General features: G+C 46.4%; 1 protein-coding gene across 6 annotated transcripts in view; it reads left to right on the top strand.

Moving 5' to 3' along the window:
• The window catches only part of LOC8035952 (MFS-type transporter SLC18B1), a 123065-nt gene extending 97950 nt beyond the window's left edge, over nt 1-25115 (top strand). For all 6 annotated transcript variants that reach the window (XM_042291755.1, XM_042291752.1, XM_042291756.1 and 3 more), the window contains 5 exons: nt 13869-13957; nt 18164-18259; nt 20600-20674; nt 23407-23500; nt 24957-25115. In XM_042291755.1, coding sequence (XP_042147689.1) covers nt 13869-13957; nt 18164-18259; nt 20600-20674; nt 23407-23500; nt 24957-25043 — 441 coding nt within the window. In that variant the 3' untranslated portion in view covers nt 25044-25115. The remainder of the gene's footprint in view (nt 1-13868; nt 13958-18163; nt 18260-20599; nt 20675-23406; nt 23501-24956) is intronic.
• Nucleotides 25116-26636: the final 1521 nt, after the last annotated feature.

The raw sequence follows: 26636 nt of genomic DNA, 5'->3' as shown, positions 1-26636 counted from the left end.
ACGACACAACGCAGCTCCGTAGTCTATCGAGGGCACGGCTAGCCGCGGCCCGTAGCGCGACCGTTCAGACTTGGGAAATGGTTTTGAAGAACCGAGAAATGGTATCTTGTGTACAATAATCACATGTCGTTAGTATACTAGTATTCTACTTGCTAAGCCAAATAAATATTTGCAGCTTGTGAGAATATGTTTGCGTGACGATTTACCGTTCACACTCCTGACGGATGTTACCGAGTCCTTCATGTTCGTGGCTCGCAGTTATCGCTACCCCCTCGGAGTGACTTCACCATATATATTTTTTTCTTGCTTGCAGGACATCATAAGAATCACAAACACGCGAGAAAAAAAAAAATCTTATGAGTACGCGTGATTTTGAGCTTCGCAGCTCTAAAGATGCCCGGTAAATGTCGTCCAGTCTGTTTTGTCTATACTCCGTTTCACCGTAATTTGGCAACCCTCAGTCGCGGAGCAAAGCACGTGACAGCTACTTTTACGAGCAGTACTATGGCACCTGCAGCGCGTCTCCGACTGGTGTGGTTAGCGTCTTATGCTGGCCATACATCAAAAGTTGTCCCGAAGTGCAACAAATGACGTCACAGAAGACGGAGTGTCACGCTGTTGCATCTCGCGATCCTGGCAATTCATCGTAGAAATGCTGGCGAAAACCACGAGGGAACACGAGTGTCGCTGTCGTCATGGCGTCCCAACGAAAAGCAATTATACAATTTCGACGTTTTTGTAATTCGGTAATTTAAATTACTGTATATAATTTTTAAGAAAGTAAAGACATCATAACCAAATAGGAACTTCCGTGCCAAAACATGCAGTGCGAAGTGAAGACAACTACTATCTTTTTTTTTTTTTCTTGATGTCCACAAAAAAAAAAAAAAGGCTATGCAGCATCGATCCTACCGTTTTTTTTTTGTTTTTTTCGCACATTATGTGATGTCCTCTAACACGAAAGTACCGACGTAAAAGCGCTGTAGAGACGATATAAAAACAAAAATTTAAGGGAATCGAGCTTTGTAGTAAACGGAAAAAAATAAATAATTAACGACTTTTTACGGTAAACACTTCACCTCTAAGTAGAACTTCAAAAAAGTGACGGTTACGCGCTTTCATGCCCATTTCAACAAAGTTGGGAGAACGATGTATTGCATCTTGTGAATAGACATGTGGAGCAGCATGTTTATGTTAGAGGCATTGTGTGTAATCGCTGCGCAGTACCTGCCAAAAGAAGATATTATTTGGGCAGTCTCAACCGTTTCCGTCTGTGTGTGCTACGAATACAGCAACTCTTTTCGTAGAAGAAGTGATGAGGAAATGGCGTGCCCTTGATGATACGATTGTGATTATGAAATAAAATTTTTAATCAGCCAATAATTGCGACCTGTCCGGTCGCCTGGAACCCCGACAACAACTCTCGTTCTCTGGAAAGTTCATTCTAATATTTACACGTTTTGTGGAGTTCATCGAGCGAATAAGAATGTTCCAACGATGAGCTAAACCTACACGAGTTCCCCAATCCAACTCGGCGCTTTTGAATTTTAGCGCCGTAGATAGTTCTGCGAACAGAGTATACTTCTGTGCAAATATTCGTCTAACAGTTTTGCAACGTTGGAAAGCATCGGAATGATTCAGAATCACTGCGGAGTTGATACTCGGGAAGATAAGACGGGCACTTGGGAGAAACGGACCGTGGCATTTGAGACAGGGGCACAACCGGGGGACAAACGTGCTACAATCGCATACCCTTCCAAGGTCATCGCTTGGGCGACCGCGCGCGCGCCCAAGAAACCTTTCTTTTCTTCTTTTTAGGGGTGGTGGGGGGGGGGGGGGGGGGGAAGTGGAAGGGAGTGGTGTAGGCGCTGATTGTCTTCCTCCTTTGTGGCTTTTGACAGACGCACAACGAGACTGGCAGAACAAGCGCATGATTCATTTCTTTCGATGGAGGCGTTCTGTCTGTGTATGCGAACATGATTTTTTTCCCCTTTTAGTAGTTAGTTGTTCTTGCCTTGACTCGGGTCCCAGTGGGTGCGTTGTCGTTGTATGCCCACTATTTTTTTTTTTTTTAGTTTATGGTAGTTTTTGCGCTGATGGGGTATCAAGGTAGACAAAAAGTAAAAAAAAAAATGAAATGGCGCCTCGACAAAAAAAAAAAAAAGTTGTTGCGATCAGGAACGTTTTCAAAGCCATTTTAGGAGCCTGCGGTGTTACCACAGGTGCAGGATTGAGAGCGTAACCCACGCACTTGAAGAGAAGGGGAAGCTCTCGTCTTATTGGAACTCTCTTTTATGGGTTTCCACGTCGCGATTGTCCTTCAAAATCAACTGTCATTTATTTCTTGCTCGTGGCTTTCAAGTACTGGAAGTCACGACTCGAGCCACAATAGTTTTGCGAAATCAAGGTTTCGCTGAAATGGATAACTCTCACGTACAGTTCGACGCGCAATACCTTTGCCGTATTGACTCGCGAGAGATGCCCCCAACACGGCTGAGTATGGCGGTGCTCCAGACCTAACATCTAAATTTTGTTGCCTTACCTGTTACTATTTCGCGCCCATTTTGAGCCATATCAAAATGAAAGCGCATGATGAAATAAAAGTCACACTCGTTTTCCGCTCGATGGAAATTTCACGCCAGCTCGCTGTCTTTGCTGGTACCTTGAGCGTTTCCCAGCAATGCGGAGAGTTAAAAAAACAAAAAAAGAAAAAAAAAAAACGTACGATGGCATCCTTTGCGGGATGAGGACGATTCGTCACATGCGCATTCGTCACAGGACGATTGGTCACAGGATGATTCGTCACATAGGAACATTTGTCACAGGATGACTCGTCATGCGGGCAACTGGTCTCATTGATCGAGCAGGGGACGATAGTAAATTGTAAATTTCAACATCTGCCTACATACCCTGATGAGGAGTTTCACAATTTTCCACTGTCACGTAAACCAATGGTTATCTAAACTAATATTACAATACTCATCCGCTTTTCCTTTCATTATATTACGGGTCTTCAGCAGGTTGATCTCAGTTGCAGGCTTGAACGAGCAATAATCCGACTGGCAGCCAAATTAGTTTTTAGTTTTGCCTTGCATACACCTATTCGACAAAACCAACAAGTATCGGAATTCCTTCTGCCGAATGTGTACGAGTACCCCTCGTGCAGCATCATGGCTCTCTCTGTTGCGATCACCTCCATCCTTTTGAATGTAGTTCAAAAATAGTCGCTCTTCTATGGCCTCCGCATTCACCGTTCAGGACGGACCCAGATAGCTAGAACGTCTGTTACAAATTCTTTGACCTCGAGAAGCGAAAGACATGCTAAGATAAGAGGTGACCGACTTTCTGAGGCCCAACCAACATTCAATGTTCGGGACCGAATCAGAAGCTAAAACGTTCCTTACAAATTCTTCGCCTTTGTCCGCCCGAACCAAATTGAACAATACATTTTTGGGGGGACGAACTATTGTGAGACCGGTTGGCCGCGTGACGAGTCATCCTATGACGAATGTTCCTGTGTGACGAATCGTCCTGCGACCAATCGTCCTGTGACGAGTGTGCATGTGACGAATGGACCGTATCCCATCCTTTGCACACTCATTACTTCTATAACACTGAGCCACCTCGTATCCTTTTGTTTTTCTTTCATGGTACTAATTTCTTTCTGCGCATTACGGCTGTTACGACGCTAAGTCTGTCTGCCCTTCGAATTTAAACTTAGGCTCAGATCAGGGACGAACCAGTTTAAATCAGGAAAATATAATTAACACTGTAGCAAAGTAAATCTATCATATCGATCGGAAATACGATTTGGCACATTCCATCTGAACACATATTGTGCACAGCGAATGCAATAGCGAGTCAGCGTGCAAAACGCCGCCACACTGAGCTACCATAATATCTCAGCGATTTTTGCATAGCACCGAGCACGGAAAAGAGAAAACAGTTATTCATTCACATAAACGAAGCAAATTTATTTAAAGCCCGGACACTCCGTACGTCCAATCTAGCTAAGGTTATCAATAGACTCGACCATGTCATTTGTCGAAACAGATAAAAGACGTTGGCAAAAATGATTAGACTGAATAAGTCAATCTAACGCACGTATTTTACCAACCGACGGTCGCGCGCCTTCAATACCCTTTCCAATTGTCATTGCGCACCTTGGACACACTTTGGGAAGCAATGCATATTTACATCGCCGCCCGAGGTCTCCATTGAACGTGTAGTGCTGACCCAAATAAAATGCTAACCTGACTCTCAATCGCTCACCGCAAAGGACGATTTCGAACAGGCGGTACTGTAGGTCACTTGAGATAAAAAAAAAAAGAAAAACAAGCTATAGAAACGAGCGTCGTAAAAAAGGGGACCGGCATTTTTATTCCTACCTCCGAACAGAAACGAGCGCCACCCACTGCATCACACAGCGCAGAGGCCGGACTCGGTCACCGCGCGTACATACCAAGCGCGCGCGAGGGATGCAGAAACTTCCTCCGCCGGGAGAACACGGCAGATTTCGGGATCTATTTCACGCAGCGGATAACGCGGGCCTTTTCACACCTCGATACTGGCGCCATCTAGAAGTTGCGCGTTCAACCACGTTTCGACCCGCGCGCCATCTGGTGGCTGAAACGGACGAATAAATAGAGGTACCGCGCCCTCTTAAGACAAACAGACAAGACAGGCTTTCGACTTTCAACAAAACGTTTACTGGCTTGACTTCGCCTCCTGAAGCTCGACGGGGGGCGTCGAGGAAGTGGAGAGGGAGGATGGAGGGTGAGAGAAGCGCGAGCCAGCTCGCAGCTAAGCGTGCATAGCGGAAGGGGGGTCTGCTGAGTGTCAATCGACACGTCGCCGTTACACGCAGCCCCAAGTGCGGGCGGAGCCCTCTTGGGGAAAGAAGGGAGGAGGGGGAAAGGGCGACGGAGGAGAAGAAGATGTGCCGGCGGTGCTCTCTTGGGGAAGGAAGGGAACGGGGGGGGGGGGGGGGGGAGGCGCTGAGAAGAGAAGGAGAAGAAGATACGCGAATTTAGACTTTTTATGTCTTTGGAGGAGCCCTCTCGCCCCGCAGGAAGCGAATCTCTCGATCAGAAAGAGAAAGGGATGGACTGGACAGGTTTGAGACTGAAGATTTGATATGTAGGGACTCAAGGATTTCCCTGCCGAATCGAGATTTGTGCCCGCCGAGAATTTTGGTTTTCGAGAACTCGGGGGTGCACGAGGGGCAGTCTTTTTGGGCGTGAACCATGACTGGATGGAAGGAGTCCGGAGAAGGAGACAAGATCTCCTTGGCGTGCTCCCGGAGACGGTCATTCACGCACCGCCCCGTCTGGCCGATGTACTCGGCCCCGCACACAAGTGGAATACTATACACCTTTTCCCTTGTGCAGGGCCGGAAGCACTGCGCGTGTTTTTTTGTGCATGTGGGTGGGGGCTCTGGGTTGGTCACTCGCCTGCACATGCCTCCCAATTTAAATTTACATGTGAAAAGAACTCTGGTGCCGAATCGACGTGCAAGCGCGCGGAGTCGGTGTGCCGTGTTGTGGGAGTACGGGATGCACGCAGGGCGGGCAGACCGGGTCCCGGAGGGAGCCTCCTTTGGGCGGCTCCTCGACTGCAGGATGAGTTTCTTGCTGACGTTATCTAAAAGGTCCACCGGGTAGCCCGCCCTCCTGAGCCTGGTGGCCTGCAGCGACAGGCTCCCTCTGATCTTATGATCGCAGGACTTTTTGCACGAGGAGGAAAGGAGAGACTGGACAATTCCGGACTTAACGGTTTTTGAATGATGGCTAGAGAAGGGGAGGACAGGTTTCTGGGAACGCTGTTGAAAAGACCAGCAAAGACCGTGAGACGAGTGGGTCAGTCGAAGATCGAGAAATTGAAGACCCTCCTGAGTAGGGTCTTCCCTTTTGAAGGTGAGGCCACTGGCGTGGGTTTTGAATGCCTGAAGAATGGGAACATCTGAGTTGGAGACAGGATGAAGAACCAGACAGTCGTCAACGTACCGAAAGATCCTACATTCTTTACCCGAGCGAGCAAGATGCTCCTGCACCGCGTGATCCACAAAAAAGAGATAAATCTCGCTGAGGATCGGCGCGAGGCAGGAACCGATACACACACCCGATTTCTGAATGAAAACCCTTCCTTCGTGCTCAACCAGAGTGGATTCCAGGTAGAGCCGGAGGAGATCGAGGAAGCCTCCGACCGGGATTCCAGACGCGTTTTGAAACGTCGTGAGTCCATGTAGGTCAATTGCCTCAGAAACAGAGCTTAGAAGGATTTTGAGGTCGAGAACAAAGGCGGGGTGCGTGTTGAAGCAAATGCCAAAGCATCCGAATGCTTTGGCATTTGCTCCAACACGCACCCCGCCTTTGTTTTTCTACGGGAATCTTCGGACAACCTGCTTGAGACATCGTGGAGACGCGTGCTCCGGGGCATCCTCGCGGGTTCTGCCTCCCGCCGCAAGGCAGGCCTGGATCCCCCCATCAACCTGTCCGACACCAAGCTGTCGGCGGAGGCGACTGCCGTCCTGTCTAAAGGCCCCAAGTTCGCGCCGCCTGCGCCATCATCAAAAGTGGACCAGCTGGCTTCCGTCTACGAGATTGCGGCGAGGGTCCCGGAGAGTGATCGACAGGACTTTGTCGGGGCGGCGGCTGGTGTGGTTTGCCATCACGGTGCCGCGAGTGCACCTGTGCGCTCGGAGGTGAATTGCGTCGTGGAGGAGCTCCGCCGATCGGATCTGGTGCTCTTGGAGGCGGACAAGGTGGGCCGATTTGTCACAATGAACAGAGAAAAATTCGGAGAGAAAGTGGATGAGGCACTAAAAAAGAGCTTCGTTCCCCTAAAGAAACGTCCATCGGGAGCACTCCGGTCCGAAGTGAAATCTGTTTGTGAATCTCTCAGCCTCCCTTCCTTAAAAACGCTAGTTTCTGCCCCGTCAAAACAGTACCTTTCCATCTTCTTCACGGCAAAAACACACAAGCCAGACATTCCCCTTCGAAGCATAATCTCTGAAGGGGGATGCTGGCAGAAACCTCTCGCCCTCTTCCTACAAAAGCACCTTTCCTCTATCGATCTTCCCCACCCCTTCCGCGTTAAGGGCTCCCTTGAGGTGATTGATTTCATTCGACCCTTGCATTCAAATCAGGACCAGTACATGTTCTCGCTGGATGTCGAGGACATGTATTACAATCTCGACCTCAAAATCCTTCTAAGCTCTGTTTCTGAGGCAATTGACCTACATGGACTCACGACGTTTCAAAACGCGTCTGGAATCCCGGTCGGAGGCTTCCTCGATCTCCTCCGGCTCTACCTGGAATCCACTCTGGTTGAGCACGAAGGAAGGGTTTTCATTCAGAAATCGGGTGTGTGTATCGGTTCCTGCCTCGCGCCGATCCTCAGCGAGATTTATCTCTCTTTTGTGGATCACGCGGTGCAGGAGCATCTTGCTCGCTCGGGTAAGGAATGTAGGATCTTTCGGTACGTTGACGACTATCTGGTTCTTCATCCTGTCTCCAACTCAGATGTTCCCATTCTTCAGGCATTCAAAACCCACGCCAGTGGCCTCACCTTCAAACGGGAAGACCCTACTCAGGAGGGTCTTCAATTTCTCGTTCTTCGACTGACCCACTCGTCTCACGGTCTTTGCTGGTCTTTTCAACAGCGTTCCCAGAAACCTGTCCTTCCCTTCTCTAGCCATCATTCAAAAACCGTTAAGTCCGGAATTGTCCAGTCTCTCCTTTCCTCCTCGTGCAAAAAGTCCTGCGATCATAAGATCAGAGGGAGCCTGTCGCTGCAGGCCACCAGGCTCAGGAGGGCGGGCTACCCGGTGGACCTTTTAGATAACGTCAGCAAGAAACTCATCCTGCAGTCGAGGAGCCGCCCAAAGGAGGCTCCCTCCGGGACCCGGTCTGCCCGCCCTGCGTGCATCCCGTACTCCCACAACACGGCACACCGACTCCGCGCGCTTGCACGTCGATTCGGCACCAGAGTTCTTTTCAACTGTAAATTTAAATTGGGAGGCATGTGCAGGCGAGTGACCAACCCAGAGCCCCCACCCACGTGCACAAAAAAACACGCGCAGTGCTTCCGGCCCTGCACAAGGGAAAAGGTGTACAGTATTCCACTTGTGTGCGGGGCCGAGTACATCGGCCAGACGGGGCGGTGCGTGAATGACCGTCTCCGGGAGCACGCCAAGGAGATCTTGTCTCCTTCTCCGGACTCCTTCCATCCAGTCGTGGTTCACGCCCAAAAAGACTGCCCCTCGTGCACCCCCGAGTTCTCGAAAACCAAAATTCTCGGCGGGCACAAATCTCGATTCGGCAGGGAAATCCTTGAGTCCCTACATATCAAATCTTCAGTCTCAAACCTGTCCAGTCCATCCCTTTCTCTTTCTGATCGAGAGATTCGCTTCCTGCGGAGCGAGAGGGCTCCTCCAAAGACATAAAAAGTCTAAATTCGCGTATCTTCTTCTCCTTCTCTTCTCAGCGCCTCCCCCCCTCCCCCCCCCCCCCCCCCCCCCGTTCCCTTCCTTCCCCAAGAGAGCTCCGCCGGCACATCTTCTTCTCCTCCTCTTCTCCGTCGCCCTTTCCCCCCCCTCCTCCCTTCTTTCCCCAAGAGGGCTCCGCCCGCACTTGGGGCTGCGTGTAACGGCGACGTGTCGATTGACACTCAGCAGACCCCCCTTCCGCTATGCGCGCTTAGCTGCGAGCTGGCTCGCGCTTCTCTCACCCTCCATCCTCCCTCTCTACCTCCCCGACGCCCCCCGTCGAGCTTCAGGAGGCGAAGTCAAGCCAGTAAACGTTTTGTTGAAAGTCGAAAGCCTGTCTTGTCTGTTTGTCTTAAATGTCCCTCTTTCCTTATCGTGAAAGAATGCAATTATTTTAACTGTTTTATACAATTTAAAACTGACGTCAAGCGTTTTCTGATATGTAACAATATCACTGTTGCGGAATGGGCACCCCCATTCCATTCCAATTCCATTCCGGGGAATTAGAGTTTTCAATAATTCAATTCCTTTCAATTCCTAGGAATGGAGACACTGAGCCCATTCCCACTCCTGGAATGGCTGAGTCGTTCCATTCCATTCCTTTAATTCCCAAACGTAAAAATTGGCTCCTGAGAGCTACATTTTGTTGCCGAAATAAGCAGCATAATGCTGATATTTTAAATGCAGAGACATTTGCAAAAAAAAAAAAAAAGCAAAATTCCTCAAAAAGCACGGATTTTTACTAAGCGGACCGCTGGTGGCAGAAAGTGTTTGTTTACAATGTACTGCAAACATCGAGAAAGCCCCTTGATATGTCGATGCTTGTTTAAGACATCGGTCTCGCGATCAGATGGCTCGCATCAAACAGCAAAACTTTAATCCACCCATTTTATTTTTTTTTTTTTTTTTACTTTTTTGCATTTGACTTTTAGGACATACGCGGCCAGGGTGTTTGTTTCATAAGACCATAAAAATATGCAGTTCGTGCGTGGCGCAGGAATAAGCTATATTACTGTATTCTTCAAATACAGCGACACGGCTAGTATACTGCTGGAAGCGACTCCATGCACAGCGGCAAGAACAGGCTCCGACAAAATGCAACCTGTGCGGCGCAGCACGAGGGACCGTACTATAGACCATGTCACGAAACCTGTTTTAAAACGGATAGTTCACGCTTGGTTTACGAATCTCGATATTTCTTATCATATTCAATTCAATTTTTGCCTGGTTCGCCTGCCCTTTTCCACCCTTCGCATACTCATGCTCGTGTTGCCTCTTCAGATGGAGAATAAAGTTCGATGATATCCGCCGACTGCACCATGTATAGTTTCGTTGCACAACTTTCAGCGTGCAGCTTGTGTATTTTCTTCGCGACTAATGCAGAAAAATGTCTTCTACGATGCCATGACTCGATGTGTATTTATCTTGTCTTCTCGTCCGAATTGTGATGTTCCTCTTCGCGCTGATCATGGTGGGTTCAGGCAGCAGACGGTTTCAACCGATTCATTCTTATACCTCGGTGTCGGTTGTTCGCGCTGTGGCGACGGGTCGGGATGTCAGCGTTGACAAAGCTCTTCACATCAAGATACAATTAACGAGGTAATACCGCACCGTTCGAATTGGCATTCCCCGTCTCCCCTCAACACCACCGTCCAGCTGACTTCTCATCGCCTCAAACAGGGTCCAGGACAAGGAGCACGAATGCAGACCGGACAGCCGAGACGCGCGGAAGCCAAAACCTCAGTGGCAGCCCAGCTCTCCTTCTCAGTTGCCCTCACAGCAACGGTCGCCCCTCGCCTGGCGCGAGACGATCTTTCTGCAGGTCTTGTCAGTTCGGTCACACCAAGAGCGGTAACGATAGACTACTTCACCTTACGATGGACCTCAACAGACAGCACGAGAGCCATCGAAACCAATCCAGTGCTTTCTGAGTGTCGCGTGACCCTGCAATCCCGCTCACGGTGCTGGATTGCCAAGGTGACTCGTAGAGGAAACGGCAGGACACGGCAGGAAAACATATAACACAGAAAACAAGCATCGGAACAAAGACCAAGTAATAGGCCGACTTACACTACAAATGCAGTATAAAAACACAAGCCTCGGAGCAAAGCGCAAGAGGAGAAGAGGGAAGTGTATCTCGCTTTGGTTTGAATGCCGAAGCAAACCCACATTTCGCACTTCAAAGGAGTGCGCACGAACGAACGTGGAAGGCAGCAGGATTGGCTGCCTGCTAAACAACGCGCCTCGAACTATAAGTAAACAATACCTGATCATCCTTCGACGGCGCCCGAGTCAACGAGTTATCAGAGCTCTGCGAGTTATGAGTCGGTTCGGCTCCCAGATTTCAGTCCGTGCGCGCGCGTGCATTCTCCAAACCGCCGCAACAACAACAAAAAAAGCATGACAAGAAGGACGATGAGGAGTTGTGCATGGCGGTTTCTTTCTTTGCCACTCCCTTTTCTTTTGCTTGGTGCTTGGTTTCTTGTTTCGCTCTCGTGTAACGCCATCGAAGCCCGACGCCTGCGCGTCCGTGAAAGGCGCCACGTTACCCCCCTTTCCCCCATTGCTCTTTGCTTTGACGCTTGCTTTTTGTATTGCATTTTTTTTTTTTTTGCGTATAAGTCTGTTAGGGCTCCACGCGGGCTAGCAGTTTCCCGCTCATTTTATTTCTGAGGAACTGACTCGCTCACTGGCTCGGTTTAACTAACCGTAAACACTAAAAAAAAAAAAAAAAAAAGCAGAAGAACCGTGACCATTCCATTCCCATTTCATTCCGGGCAAAAGACACCTAATTCCATTCCCATTCCATTCCCCTCAACGTTGCCGCCATTCCATTCCCATTCCATTCCGGGGTCGTGAAAATGAGAAATGATTCCTGAATCATTCCAACTCCGGAGTGGCAACTCCGCAACACTGAACAATATTGCTTTTAATAACTCACGTGTTCACTCGTTTGCGTAGATTTTTTTTATTTTTATTGAAACTATATTTTACGATAGTTTGTATACAACATGTGGTTGCTTCCATCTCTTGTTTTAAAAAGAAGCATACCTACTATGGTATTCACTCTGACTGTGTGTGTGTTTAAGTGCCTGAATTGTATTACAATTGCGTTTCAAGTGCCTAATTTTGTTTTATTATTTCTGAATTGCGTGTTGTTAAGCAACTACTGTGCAAATAACATTTCTATATGCTGTTAGGTTTTTATTTTGTAGTGTTTGTTATTATCTCATTTAAATAATACTGTTCAGCTGTAACGGGCGGACAGGGCTCGTCAGGCAGAAATGCCTTTTCCCTCTTGAGCCATGCCGGCCGCGACCTAACGAATTAAGAAAGAAAAAAAAAAAGAACAAACAAACACAATAAAAAGAAAGGAAGAAATAAATAAAGAAATAAAGAAAGAAACAAAGAAAGAAACAAACAAATAAAAGAAAGAAAGAAACCAAATGACCTTCCAAATTCATATGATTTGGTTTCCAGCGTAGAAGATTAGCACTCAGGTGGCGTGTCCAGTGCTTAAAGTCTCCCGTAAGTTGAGGGGGGTCCCTACAAGAAGGGGGGGGGGGGGGGGGTTCTGACGAGATGTACTAGATGCACATAAAATAAGCACCCCTGCTGAACCTACTCACGCTTTACATGCAACCCTCAAATTGCTAATCTCCAAATGTTGCATCCCTGAAAACAAGCTATTTTATTGCAAGATATTATTTTGATTTCACTAATGCTGGGGTTGTGCAGGAGGGTCTAAGACCATCCTTTAAAATCAGTGGGGGGTCCGAGACCCCCTGAGACCCCCCAGACTTTAAGCCCTGGTGTCATGTTATACTAAGACCGGGATTGGCATAAAGTGCCCGTTTTAAGTTTGGAAGTTAGTCAATCAATACAGTGTGTAATTTTCTATTTCTGAAAAGACCACCAGACATTGATTGTAAATGAATAATTGAAGAGGCCACTTAGACGAACTTAGTTACGTAGCTGAATTCTGTGCGACGTATAAGAGAGTAGCTTGCAGGTGGAGGTAGTTCTGAGGTATAACGAATATTGTCAATGGGCGACCGGAGTGAGTATCACACGTAGAAAACTTATGTGTCGCCTGGAACATTCCGTTGTAAATTAAAACTCTAATTTTAGGGCCTTTATTCTCCAAATGATAACTATGCGTATATTTTGCTTGGAGCACATGAAGATTTCGGCTCTCTACGAAAAACGTTCGGTAAACGTTTATGTCCTTTTGCCCTGTTACCCTACACCTTGTGCATAAATAAAAACCAATCAATTTCAATACAATTCAATTAAAAAATATGCTTAGATGTATTTAGAAAGAAGCTGTACGATATGTCACTAAGGATGAGGCAAGTACGTGAAACGATGTGCGAAGTATTACATCGGGGTGTATCATTTTTAGGACTAGGCTCATTTTACAGGGTGACTCAAGGAGACGCCAGGCTCTTTAAATCGACCGAAAAATTCGGTTTCTTAACCTATCGCGCTACGACCTTGTGCAGCGTTGCCCATAGATCGTGCATTTTTTTTTTGTGAAATTTGCAAAGAGCCAACTTACCTGACGAAAAAGTAAAGAAAAAAAAAAAGGCTTAGCTCCTCTGGAAACGCAGCGAAGCCACCGGTCTTCAAACAACACGGCGCCGTTTCGCACGGGTGACGAGAGATGGCGCAACGAACGCCGCCAACGAACGAGCATACGACGCCGAGAGCCGGCGTCTTTAGCAGACGAGCTTTTCGACTCAAAAGCGGCGCGTGTTCCACAGGCGGCGACAGTCGCGGAAACAAAAACAGGCGCGGTAACAACAAGGAACTGCAATTCCTTGTCTGCTAAAGACGCCGGCTCTTGGCGTCGTATGCTCGTTCGTTGGCGGCAGTTGGTGTCGCGACCGCTTGCGCCATCTCTTGTCTCCAGTGCGAAACGGCGCCGTGTTGTTTGAAGACCGGTGGCTTCGCTTCGTTTCCATAGGAGTTAAGATTTTTCTTTCTTTACTTTTTCCTCAGGCAAGTTCGCTCTTTCCAAATTTTACAAAAAAAAAAATGCACCATCTGTGGGCAACGCTGCACAAGAAACCGAATTTTGCGGTCGATTTAAAGAGCCTGGCCTCCCCTTGGATCACCCTGTAGAACGTCTCATTCGCCCCGGTTTACAATGACTTTCTCTCTGACAGATTTAAAGGAAACTAGACACACAGGCATTTTTTTAGAATTTTATACATGTATGTTTGGCATATATGTTTGTGCAAAAAAAAAGAAGTCACCAAAGATTTAAACAACTTCTACTATTTTGCTAATGTAATTAATGCAAATGTGCCGCGAACTGTAAAAGAATTCTATTAATCTGGCGGTTTTTCTCGTTATTTTTTTTTCTTTTTTGCAGGCAGAAACGTTTTTCATGTTCATGTCACAGCTGATGACGGTACTGGCGTACCTAATCCTGGGACCGGCCCCTTTCATCCCCACTTCACCGTAAGGTACTTTTTTTTTAAACGAGAATTCGGCAAAACAAAAAACACTTTTACGTTAATGCGACTATTATGCTCACGCGAAAAAGGCAATTCCGGTCAAAGCCACTGACAAGAAAGTTGGGCCAGCAGACCTAAGGGCTCGCGAGCATGGCTCAATCTATCATAGCAACACCACCTACACTCGTTGTCACATAAACGAAAAAAGCAAGTTTTGCGCATTATTCATGCGCGTCATTAAGTAGATTGTACAAGATTTGGCTGTGGGAAGAAGAAACGATGCTTTTTTTGGCGTTTAAATCGTAAACAGCCTTCATAGAATTTACGTAAAGCTAATCTAAGATACCCTCCCCCCTCCATTAATATATATCTTAGTTCAACACATGAAGGGAGAAATTGGTAAAGTTCCGCGAAGATCGGGACTTTTTTTTTTTTTTTTTCTACGGGTTTTGAGGGGCATACAAGTATAGTCGTATCGTCCTCCCCGTACGCCAGCGCTGCGTAGGCTAGCTGTTCCGGGCTATCACAGCCAGGGTCTCGCTGCAGAACCACTCTGGGATCGTCTTAGCCGAGGCCGGTATGGCCAGGGCTCGCCGCTTTCGCCGGTCCTGATCCGAACTTCGCAGGCGGAATTCTCCCGGGAATCGCCATGGGCCAGAACAGCCAGAACGGCTCTATCGTTCCTGCCCGGCCCCAGCCTCGTGCAGCACGCGCTTCCTCTTTCCTCGCCGGCTGGGCCCCGCTCGCGCCTCGCTCGGCCGTTCTCTCCTCCCGACGCCCACACACACTAGAATAAAAATTGGGTAATTAGAACCAAACTGACCAAACTCCGCTCCGCCGCCGTACGCACATGGCAAAGCCTGGTGTAAAAAGGCGACAAGCAACAAAGCGTACGTGTAAGAAGGATATTTAAGCTTCGCACGAGCTTTTTCTAAAGAAAAACTTTAGCATCCTGCTTTCTGCACGCCGTCCCATTTGTTACCAGCCTCAGCATTAAATTTGGTTGCTGAAACACACAAAGCTTTGTACTACAAAAATCCACTATTTGAAAACTCGCAGGCTTGGAAGGTTTTGGTTGCGACCACGCGTGCCGAACGGCATTAGGAGTGCCGGAACGGGCCGACGGGCCTTTCGCTGGAAGGCCTGATCGCCCGATTCTCGACGTCACAGCGAAGCAACAATCGGCCCGATATCGTTCCTATCGTATTTCCCTATGTGGCTGTCAAAGCGACTCGTAATACAACTTGTATAAATATGTTACTTTGCCGAGTAGTTTGCAAAATGAGCTCGTCTGACCACTTTCCAAGCCTGCACATATATTTTCCTTCCCATCATCCCCCCCTCCCCCCAAGTTTCTGTAAAATTCACTTACTTCATGCGTTGCACTGCAGTAATCCACTTCTGTCGCCGTGTCGCTTCCCAAGATCTCGAAGGGAAGCGGTCAAGTTTGACGCTTGAGTCCCCTTCGCGACTGTGGCCGTCTTTCACGCAGCAGCGTTTATTTTTTGGGGTAACTCTAGGAGTAGGCGAGATCTTACAGGAACCCGGTGAGGTCATCGAGACGTGAAGTTGGGACTACCTTTTACGAAAAACGGTTCCAAAAAAGCTCACGCCGATCCGAAATGCAACGTTCACCGCACTTGGTTTCTGGATGCGCCCGCCCGCAGCCCCCGCGACCCTCGCAGGCCTGGCCTACCCAGTTTCTTTATTTTGCAGCCGCTAGATGGCGCAACGTGTAGCGCCAAACTGCCATTGCAGGTTGCCTATAAAACAACCAAGGCCCACGAACATCCTCCTCTTCCTCCGTAGAAAGTCATCAAAGTCGGATGACGCCAATTCAGCAATGGGGTCCGAGGCCGACGCCGGACGTCTTCCAACACTTTGATTGGACACGAATCCCAACCGAACGGTGACGCCGCACTCGTGTCCAATCTGTGCCTTCGCTCGATCTCACTGTGATGACCTCAAAACTCTAGTGCACAGGCTTTAACCATTCTAGGTGATGTCGGTTGTAACCGAAAACAACCCACGCTTCGTCTTTCCAGTGGAGCTGCGAGCCTACTGCTTTTGTAACTGCCGCCCCGATGACACAATGCCACTCAACACGCCGAATTTGACACCTATTTTGGTTGAACCATGCGTTAACCGTGAGAAGACACTTCGTTAGCGTCCCGAAAGCTTTTCGCATCTTATAACATAATCAAGTAGCTTCCAATCTGCCGTCAGGCATCTTCTCCTTCTGTTCTCTGCCTCGTACCTTTTCCCAAATATACGATACAATATTTCAGTCCCTCTGACAAGACAAATACGTGAACAAGACAATTGAACATGTCTCGTTATTGCATCATTCAGGCAATATTTTGAAGTTGGACTATAGTCTATCTCATATCATAATTATGTGGTTGTTCGCGATATTAAATATGCATTCTCAAACGTAACATTTCACGATCAGTTGCTTCAAATTTAACTATATTTGAGGGGATATTTAGTCTCCGCAGTAGCGCGCACAAGGGAACACATAAAGTTTCCCGGCTAATACAATGCTGCAGCCCCCCTCCCCGCAGTGAAGCTAGACCTTCCCAGAGAAAATGCTCTGAAAAGAACTGAACTCGCGTGTCAGGTAATTCGACTGAATTCTAATCAACAGCTCGTGCGTTAAGACCGCTGTCGCAATTTAGATATACTTTTCAGTCAATGCGAACATGTGCCAATGCAAGGGTAATGTTTTATGGCGTATGTTGGAAAATTGGAAGTTAAAGAAACAGTAATCCCGTCCTCTCATTCATTACAAACAACCAAAAAACAACACACAAAACGATTTCATGAGAGCGACTGCTCTTTTTAGCTGGCTCTTTGCATTGACATAACGAAACTAAACCGGCATCGGTGTTGGAACGCTCCTTCTTGAAAAAAACATGAGGCCAATAGTAATGCGCAGTAAGATTAAAGCAGGTTCGAACCCTTCCTACCAGCACATTTGATCTCCACCCCACCATTCGCGTCATAGATAAGGCGTAGGCAAAGGGGGGGGGGGGGGGGGGGGGGGGCTTATGAGATTTCAGTCCCCCCCTCCCTGCTTCCGCACCCTAATTCATGGATATCCCAGCTCTATCAGCCTCCCCCCCCCCCCCTCTGCGAAAAATATTCCTGGCTACGCTTCTGCGTCATAGCGTTTATTTATTCATTTATTTATTTCAGTCTCTGGGACTAGGACATTAGAAGGGGGGGGGGGGGGGGGTAAAAAATACAGGAATAACAAACAACATGAAACAGCAAAACATCAGGGGTTAAACAGTCGGAAAATTCATTGTCAATAGCACTTGATTGAAACAGAGCACGATCATTAACTATGTAAGAGATTAAAATAACCGATACCATTCTTTCGTGACTTTCGGGAGGAATGAGTTAAAATATTTATTATATTGGCAAGATAGAATTACCACTTTCTTCTGGTTATCCAGACGAGCAGAAAAGAACGAAGGTGGGGTTTTTGTACTGACTTCGGAGTAGCGGGTTGTGGTGGAGACTTTTTTGAAAAATGCAAATGCTAGTAATTCTACGACGATGTGCGAGACTGGGTAGAAGTAAAATGTTTTTCATTGATGTGACGCTTGAGGTGCGGTTATAATTTCTCAGGATAAAGCGTGCGGAGTTGTTTTGTACTAATTCGATAGAGTCTGCATGGCAAGTCGTACCAGGATCCCAAATGGAGGCTCCATATTCAAGCTTGGAGCGCACAAATGTTTTATAAAGAAATAATTTGAACGCAAATGGGGCAAAAATGGCGTTCTGTAAGTGCCATATTCACGGTTTACTTATTCGTAATTCAGGAGTGAATATTCATAATTTATAAACATCCGGGTTGGGCCTTGCCTGACTTTATTGCACATTTAATAACTTTTAATTTTTTGAAACTTTCTTTTATAGATGCTTTTGATTATTCTGTTAGGTAAAATTCTCGATTCGTTTTTTAGAACTAATTTTATAGCAACATATGTTTGCATAAATAATCGCGCCCTCTTAGGTTCAGTTAAAAGGAAGTTAATGAAATCTTATAACTTAGCCAACTAATTTTGTTTAGCTTTGCAACAATACGGAGAAACTCGGTCATATCGTAAATGCCCTTTTTTATGAATAAAGCGAAAACCAATCCATGTCAGCGAGACAAATATTCTTTAAAGTCTTAACTTTATTTTCGCATTTCTTCAAGGGCCCTGTGGATGGTGTACCTGTCACAAGTTCTCACCGGCGTCGGAATGTCGGGGCAGTTTATTTGTTCCTTCTGCCATGCCCTCAAGTACTGCATGTAAGTAGATCAGATTCGGCAAACGGCGACCTCTTATCGGAACAGTTGTGAACAAAACGAAGAGCAGCAGACATTGTTCAATTCTTCGTTTCCTTCTTTTCTGACATTGAGCGCCAAATGTGAGCATGCAAGTGTTTAGGATGTCTCAGAGATATCCTGAAGTGTTAATATATCCCACAGAGAGACAATGCTCTCCATTCCCACATAGCCATTAGCTGAAATCATCAAGCGATTCGAACACTCAAATATGCGGCGTTAGTCCGCCACTTGCTACTAGCGTTAAACACAGATGTCAAAGAAAGTTACCAGAATGATAAGGGGACTGCAGACTTTCCCCAAATTTAGATGTTCAGCAACATATATCTGTTCGCTCGTATATCGATCAAACGTAACAAAGCATGCTCTATTAATTTCCTCCAGTCGCCTAGATGAGCTTCTAAATAAATTGAGCTCAATGACGTAAACAGATAATAGGTAGTTGTTTTTAGAGCGCAGCTCTTAGGGGCCCGTTCCCGGCTTGAGCGGCGTCGGCGTCGGCGTAACCAAGGCCAACCCAAGGTCACGCGACCCCCAAGGTCATTCAAAGGTCACCCCATGGTCACGTGACCCCCAGAGGTCACGTGACCCCTCCCCCAGGGTCACGTGACACCTCCCCAGAGGTCACGTGACCCCCCCCCCCCAAGGTCACGTGACACCCGAAGTCACGTGACCCCCCGAGGTCACGTGACCCTCTCCCCGAAGTCACGTGACCACCCCCCGAGGTCACGTGACCACCCCCGAGGTCACGTGACCACCCCCAGGGTCACGTGACCCCCCGCCGAGGTCACGTGACCTCCCCGATGACGTCATCGTCACTGATGACGTCACCGGCATCCGCATCGTCATCGTCATCATCACTAATGATGTCATCAGTGACGTCACTGATGACATCATCGGAATCGTCACGTGACCCCCAAGGTCACGTCACCCCCCCAGGTCACTTCATTCCCCCCCCCAGTACACTTCCCTCCTCCTCCTCAAGAGCTGCGCTCTAATTCGGTGTTACAGGGAGTTGTAAACGGGTTTGTTTTATATTATTCTAACAGACATTCTGCCACTCAAAGTAAATTTAATAATATATAATTAATACTTTATAAGGAATATAAATTGTGAAAACGTTAGGATCCGGTACAACTACTTACATGAACCATCAAAATATATATTCATAACACCGAGAAGCATTTGCAATGCCTCAGCTGAACTGTACAACAGAAATTTCTATTAGCCTGCTTCGTAAAATTTAGACATGATGATTACTGTTTAAACGGCTAGGTAAGAACCGAAAAAAAATATTGACATGCGCCATCTTTAACATTTAGCTGATTTAACAAAAGAGCGAATTCATGTTTAACATTAAAGCTGGTGCATTGTTAAGTACAATTTGTTATAATCCTTCCGATCTCTGTCAACCAGTTCAGCATACGAAATATCGCACTTGACAATTTGGCAATAAGCATGCTTAGGGGTAGGATACTTTTTTTTATCAAATCACCAAAATTTGAACGGCGACTATTTTCCCTGTCACGTCCTAGTTGTATTTTCTTTTTTTCTTTTTTTTGTGTAAGTGTGTTGTATACGTTCTTACTCTATAAGTTTACTGACGCTCTGTATTGGTTACTTGTAAATGTATGAGTCTATATTTTGATATGTGATTACCCCCTTTTACCTTTTTTTTAAGCTTTTTTCTTTCTTTATTTGTTTTCCTTCGGGCAGAGCCCGAAAGAAGGGCCAGTGCAAAAGGCTAAAAAAGCCTGACGTGGCACTGGTCCCTTACAGTCCACACATAAGAAAAATAACATGAAAATGCATTCTATCTAACCAAATAATGCAGCAGGATAAAAAAAAAAAAAAAAAAAAAAAACTTTTACAGAACTGAGGCACACATACATAACACAAATGCAACAACCTTAGGGTCTTAGAGAGTGGGAAGCTGTTTCTAACAGTTTCCTTCACCTTGAATCCTCCAACAATGTTTTTTATTTGAAAATATAGAATCATTAACTATTCAATGACTTACTTGGTCATCAGTAATAAGATCGAGGTTTCTTGAAAATTGGAGGAGTCGTCATTAAAACTCATTATCGGCAACAACAAAAAAAATCTCGTCTGCTGTATTTTGTTTTGTGTTTTTTCTAAAGGTAATTCCACAGTTTGCGATGACCGGCTCTTCAAATGCACGGAACGAAAGTGAACTAACGAGCACTATAAGAGTGTGGGGCCCGTTACGAAGTCAGGAGCTGTTGTAGGGTACCAGAAGCGTAGAAACCACCAAAACAAATCATAGCTCCTCTTCAATTTTAGAAAACGAGGATATCCCGATGACGTTCGGACATCCGGATTTGTGTCATCCGTTGTCTTCACATTTCTTGTGTTTGGGTGAGTCTGTAGTTTTTACTTTCTTTTTCTCGCGGTCTTTACTGCTCCGCCTTTTCCTGTCAAAAGCAAGGGGTAAATATAAATACTACCTATATGATCTGAAAATGTCAAGCTTTTGTAGGAATAACAGCTAGCGTTACAAAAATGACTTGGCGAGCGAATCTGTTCGACATCAGTCGGTATTTCAAAATCTAAGATTATAGTTAGAGTTTATGAAGTACTTTCTGGTCTTCTTATTTAGCGAGACGGACATAAGAACCCTATCTGTGCTGAAATAAAACGCACGCCATTTGTTCCAAAATTTTAATCGGTAAATAATGTTCATTAAGTAAGACTTTAAGTAATTTCCTCACTTTCCCCCAGGAAAGTATAGACGAAACAGATGACAAGAAGAGAAACTGGTTTATGTGACGAGGCGCCTTCGATGTGACTCCCCAGCATAATATATTTGCTATAGAGATGCAAAGTAAAATGGCACAAGACTCCAAATGCATGCACATATTGTGTATTTAAGATATTAATATATCTCTGGTAGCAAAACTGCTCGACCGCCACAACATTGCACAGGCGAAAGGAAATTGTTGCTTCATGTACACATCATGATTTTACAATGCCAATATTGCCATGTGCGTGGCGAAGTCGGCAACACACGTGGCTGCCAAGCGGAGGAATATACCTTTTTCAAAAGTCAGAGTCACCTTGAGGCAGTCCCAAACGCTATAATATTGCCGCTCTAATGGCGGTGATAAGAGATCCATGATCGGCTAAAGCAAGCCCCTTCGATTTCGGCAATCAAAGTGACGTAAAAGGACCAACATCTTTTCTCCTTTTTCCTCTAGGCTTTCGAAGACTTTCGCTTTTTCTGGTGCTTACAAGCTGTGTACTGCAGGCATTATACAGTCGGGTTTGGCTCTGTACTGGTTGGGTAGACTGACTTTAGGCAAAGGTCTATTGAGTTCGAACCCCACCCCTTTTTTGTTTAATAATTCTGGATTGTTCCGTAAAGGGTGCCTGCACGAGCTTTTGTTTAGGGTGATGTCATGCTTTGTACTATCCGATGCCGACAGCACGCGCTCACAGGTAAAAAAAAACAAAACAAAGTGTCGAGCACAAAATGTCGCCGTAGCATGGTGTAATCCCGTAGCACAGCCAGTCCGCGCCTCCAGCGCGTGGAGGGACACGCCCTTTCACGTGCTTCAGAGCATAAAAATAAGCCTTCGGAACTAAATGGCCACATGTCATCACCCTAAGCAAAAGCGTACAAGAAGACACACCAATTCCGTAAAGCTCCAGCGCTTTCACGGCTGTCATCAAGTGTTGTAAACCGGGTTGCAATAGTCCGTTCAGCCTTACGCTGAGACTGCAGCCAATGCCACAAGCACGAGCGCTCGAGGTCGCTGCTTTGAAGCATTCTTCCAGACAACGAGCGTTCCCGCTAGAAATGCACGTCTCAAAGCCAAGTGCGCGAGCTATGTCGTGTTTGTAGCTTTGGCTGTAGTCTCAACGTAATGGTAAACGGACCACAGAAAAGCGTCTCAGCTGAAGCTGAGTGAAAGTAAAGAGGTGAAAGAAAGCATTGCAAAGTGCTGGGGCGCGCGAGCGTCTGGAGACGGGCTTGAGTCCCGCTGAGCTCGTGCGCCGGCTTTGGCAGTGCTTTCTTTCGTCCAGTCTCAGCTGAGACGCTGTTTCTAGCAAGCCGGCCCTGGATCGCTACGTACCTCAACTGGATGTTTTGGAGGCAGTCTACGTTCAACCGCCGACGCTGGATGCTCGATGCCCTCTGTTTCAGCTGTCAGGCACAAGTTTACCTCATTAAACGTTTATTTTAAGTTTTCCCTTTCTATCCGCTCATTCTTATTCGTGACAATTAGCGGCGAGATGTTTTGGTGGCGCCCTCCTACGGTTTCCTCTTGTGACGTCATTACCTTGCGAACAAGTTCGATGGTGTTTGTAAATAGCATGGTGGAAGCTTCGAATCCTTGCGCTCCAAAAGCAACACTGCGAACACCCTCAAAATTAAAGTTCTTTCATTCCTCTTATTTTCGTCGATGATAAATCCTTTACTGACGTCATAGTCACCATTTGGCCAATCGTGGAAGGCCGACCACAGCGACGCTTTCGATCGCGCACGTAGCCAATAGTCCTTCCCCGATAGCACAATAGAACGAACTCATCAAGGGTTTGGCGCATGCGTGACGCCGCCATAACTTTAGTTCACAGGAGACAAACGGCAGTGCACGAGAGGGCTCGCGCCGTCTCGTGCTCTACACGCGCAGAGCTCCAGTGAGTTTGTCGCACGTGCAGAAAGACTAATGTTCCCTCGATGCATTGCGGCAGCGGTGGTGTAGTCAAACTGGCTGGTGAGATCAGTTTATTGCTCGACTGAAAATAGGCTGTACACTTTCGGTAACCGCACTAAATATTCAACGATGCGTAGTCATATGGCCACCGGTAACCTAAGAAGCGCCGGGCGTGATGAATCTCGATAATCCTGTTATCTCTCCGCAGCCAATCAGAGTGCGGCCTTAAGCGATATAATGACACCCGTGAAAGATTCACGCGTAAGCAAGAGCGTGAACACTATAAGCCATGCCGTGCGTTTCCTACGCTGTCAGGGACTACAGACATAAACATCTCGTGGTCTGTGGGTGCCATTAGATATAAACACGGCTTTGTAAATCATGTTTATAGTCTTATTCCAAATGAAACATTCAACGTCCTGCCTGTTTCAGAGCCATGACGACGCCGCCGATAGCGGGTACCTTGGTCGCCTCCTACGGGTATCGGAAAGGATCCATGTTCCTGTTTGCGATCCTTTTATTATGGGTGAGTCGGAGAATGACTATCGAAGGTGTTATACTTCGTTTCACTTCAAGTCCGAACGTCGCCGAGGCTACGATCCGATTAGGCCAATCAAACAACGTCAAGAGTACATCGTCGTGGCTCTAGATGTCTTTGTGTACGTTTGCTATCCCGGGCTAAAACAATCAAGCATAGTAAATTCCCAGTAACCCTAACCGTTTTGTTTGTTTGTATGTGATATCAAATGCACAAAGACGACGATCGATTTGCCGAAGAAATTTTTGGCGCTGCTTGATTGGCTACATCAAATGTTTGCTGCGGCCGGAGTTAAAGTGAAGTATAATATAATTGTGCTCGTCATATCGGTCTTCAATTTTCTTTCTTTTGAATCATTAGGATACATACGCCTAGTAGGCACACTGTGATAGAAATTTAGGCGGTGAGACTTGGTAATGACCACTCGTGCGAGCAGCTATACAGCGGCATTTAAGAGTGCTATTTTTTATGTCACGCAAAATTTACAGAGGATATAGAGGACAGCTGTCTTGGTAGATGAATATAAGTTTTATAAATACTTGCGTATATATATTTTTTTTATTTTTAGAGCGCAGCTCTTAGGCGCCCGTTTCCGTGTTTCGCGGCGTCGGCGTAACCACGCTAAATTTAGCATAAAGATTTACGTCACGTGACCTAAGCACCAATTCAGTTCCCCGCTAAATTTAGCGGAGAATTGAATTGTTTGTAGGTCACGTGATGTCAATTTTCCCGCAAAGTCTATCGGAGAAACTGAATTTGTTCATAGCTGACGTGACATCAAGTCATTTGGCATCATTTTCCCCGCAAAATGTCGCAGAGAAACTGAATGGGTGTTAAGGTCACATGGCGTCAATATTTCATCTAAATTTAGCGGCGAAACTGTGGAAGGACGTTAGGGTATGGAGGAGAAGGAGGGGAGGGTACGCAGGAGGAGGATGGGAGGATATGCATGAGGAGGCGAAAAGGAGGAGGGGAAAAGGAGGGGTTAAGGAGATGCTACGGAGGAGGAAGGGCATACCCTCCCCTCCATACCCTCTCCTCCTCCTCCTCCTCAAGAGCTGCGCCCTAATTTCGCATCACAGAGATTTGTAAACGTTTTCATTTTTCTTTACTAAACCATTAGAGATCAACTCGGTGCTAACAGAAATAAGGCTTCAGATGTGTGAATGAGTGCACAAATATTAATTGCTCAGCATGTTCTCGCATCCGAAGTTTGCCTATTCGTATAGCAACTCGACGCTCTATCAATATGCAACCATCTAAAGGGCTATGTATCGCATAGCAAACTTCAGCGGCGGTGCTCGTGTTTAGTATAAACGCATCAAATTTTGTGCGTGCATGCGAAAGAAACGTGGTCCGGTATGCAAATAAAAACTCGCTACATCTTAATTGAGGTCACACTAAATTACTGAGTGGAACTCATGGCCTTGCTCTTCTTTTACAGACACCCGTGACGCTTTTCCAGTGGTTACGGTCGATTATCTCGCCAAGCAACACTGTTCAAGTCACAGTAGTCGAAACAGGAGCGTGAGCTTGAACATACGGCATTCGGTAAACACGGTGCGACTAAACATTTGTAAATAAACACTACTTCCTTAATCTATGTTCATGTTATTCTGCCTGATTTCTTGATCTTGACAAAGTGAGCCTGGAATGTTCATGGCCCATTTTACAGAAGAGGTCTTATGGGCTAGTTTCCCCAGGATCGTGTCCGCCAGAAAAGAAATGTCGACACAACACTCTGGACAGCTGCTGCCATCTATATTCGTTGCGGCAACCAGACAACCAGCTTGCCAATTGTCTTGTTTCCGCCGTCGCTTATAGATGGCGGTAGCTGTCCGAAGTGTTCTGTCGACATTTACAGCATTTCCGCTCTGGCTTGCTAACTTGCGGCCGGCCATTATTTCACTCCTACCATAGTACAGCTCGGTGGTCTTCTCCAGAAAAATAGAAAGACAGAAAGTTTTTTTTTATGTTTTGTTCTCAATGAGTACAACATGCGTACCTTCGATCCCACCTCTGTTCTTGCTTTCTGCTTTCGCCGTTTTCTGAGGACACCATCCCGTCCGACTAACTACTCTTAGTACCTACCTTAGCGCGTATTTCTTTTTTTGTTTTGCAAGTATTTTTCTGTCATTGAGCTCATTTCTGGATGCCCCAGAATATGAAGAACAACATTGAAAAGTGTTAATTACGCTGGTAAATTAATGTTATCACAACATTTAGAACAGAGGAATATCCTACAAACCGAGCACAAGGTCATCTGCTCTTCGTGTAACTCGTACCTTTTTTTTTTATTTTTTTATTTTTTTTTTTTTTGGGGGGGGGGGGTGGCGGGGGGGGGGGGGGGGGTAGGTGTGACTGAGTGTTTTGACACCTTGGATTTTATGATGTTTGAGCCAAAAACTGTCCCAGGCTGCGTGCTCCTAATTCCGTTAACTTGCAGCCTCACTCTGTTTTACGTACGGCTTCTTGAAATTTCAACATTTCGGTGGGCAATTTAGCTGGCTAACTTGTGCGCCTTTAAGCATTCCTCTGGCAGCGTTTAACAAAAAGTTTAGAAACGGTAAAATATACGTTATATCATAGCAAAGATTATTCGATAAAACAGTTGTTATTGCTCTTCAGTGCATGTACGAACAAGGGCGTCTTAGAACGACCACCCGCGTAGCCGAGCAACGATACAACACACGCTATAGCTGTATTACGACTTGCCCATAGCAAAGTACGCTCAGTGAGCAGACTCGTGTGCTGCGTAGAATGCGCGACTTTTTACCGTTCGGCACGACTGAACGGCGAAAGTGTGATTCTGAACCCGATTTGCTTTCTCAGCTACCTTTAGCGGCGAAACGTTATACGCGGAAGGAGGGACGGATTAATTGCCGAGAGTATATGTCTTCCGTTAAAAAAAAAATGCCACGATCTTAAAATAAACATTTTTCTTTTAAAGCGGAGTATATTAGGTTCCATGGAAACATATCTCATGTTCAAATCAGTAAAGTTATTCTACCAACAGGGCTCTATGCCAATACTGCAAAATGTTGGGCAGACTGTCGCGCAGCATAAATCTCCGCAAGCTAATCCCCTCCTCAGCCCTCAAATTTTAGACGGCCGGCACATGGAG

The sequence above is a fragment of the Ixodes scapularis genome, unplaced genomic scaffold, assembly GCF_016920785.2.
Source record: "Ixodes scapularis isolate PalLabHiFi unplaced genomic scaffold, ASM1692078v2 PGA_scaffold2__306_contigs__length_199485367, whole genome shotgun sequence".
In the NCBI taxonomy this organism is placed as follows: Eukaryota; Metazoa; Arthropoda; class Arachnida; order Ixodida; family Ixodidae; genus Ixodes; species Ixodes scapularis.
This window is presented reverse-complemented; position numbering and strand designations above follow the sequence as displayed.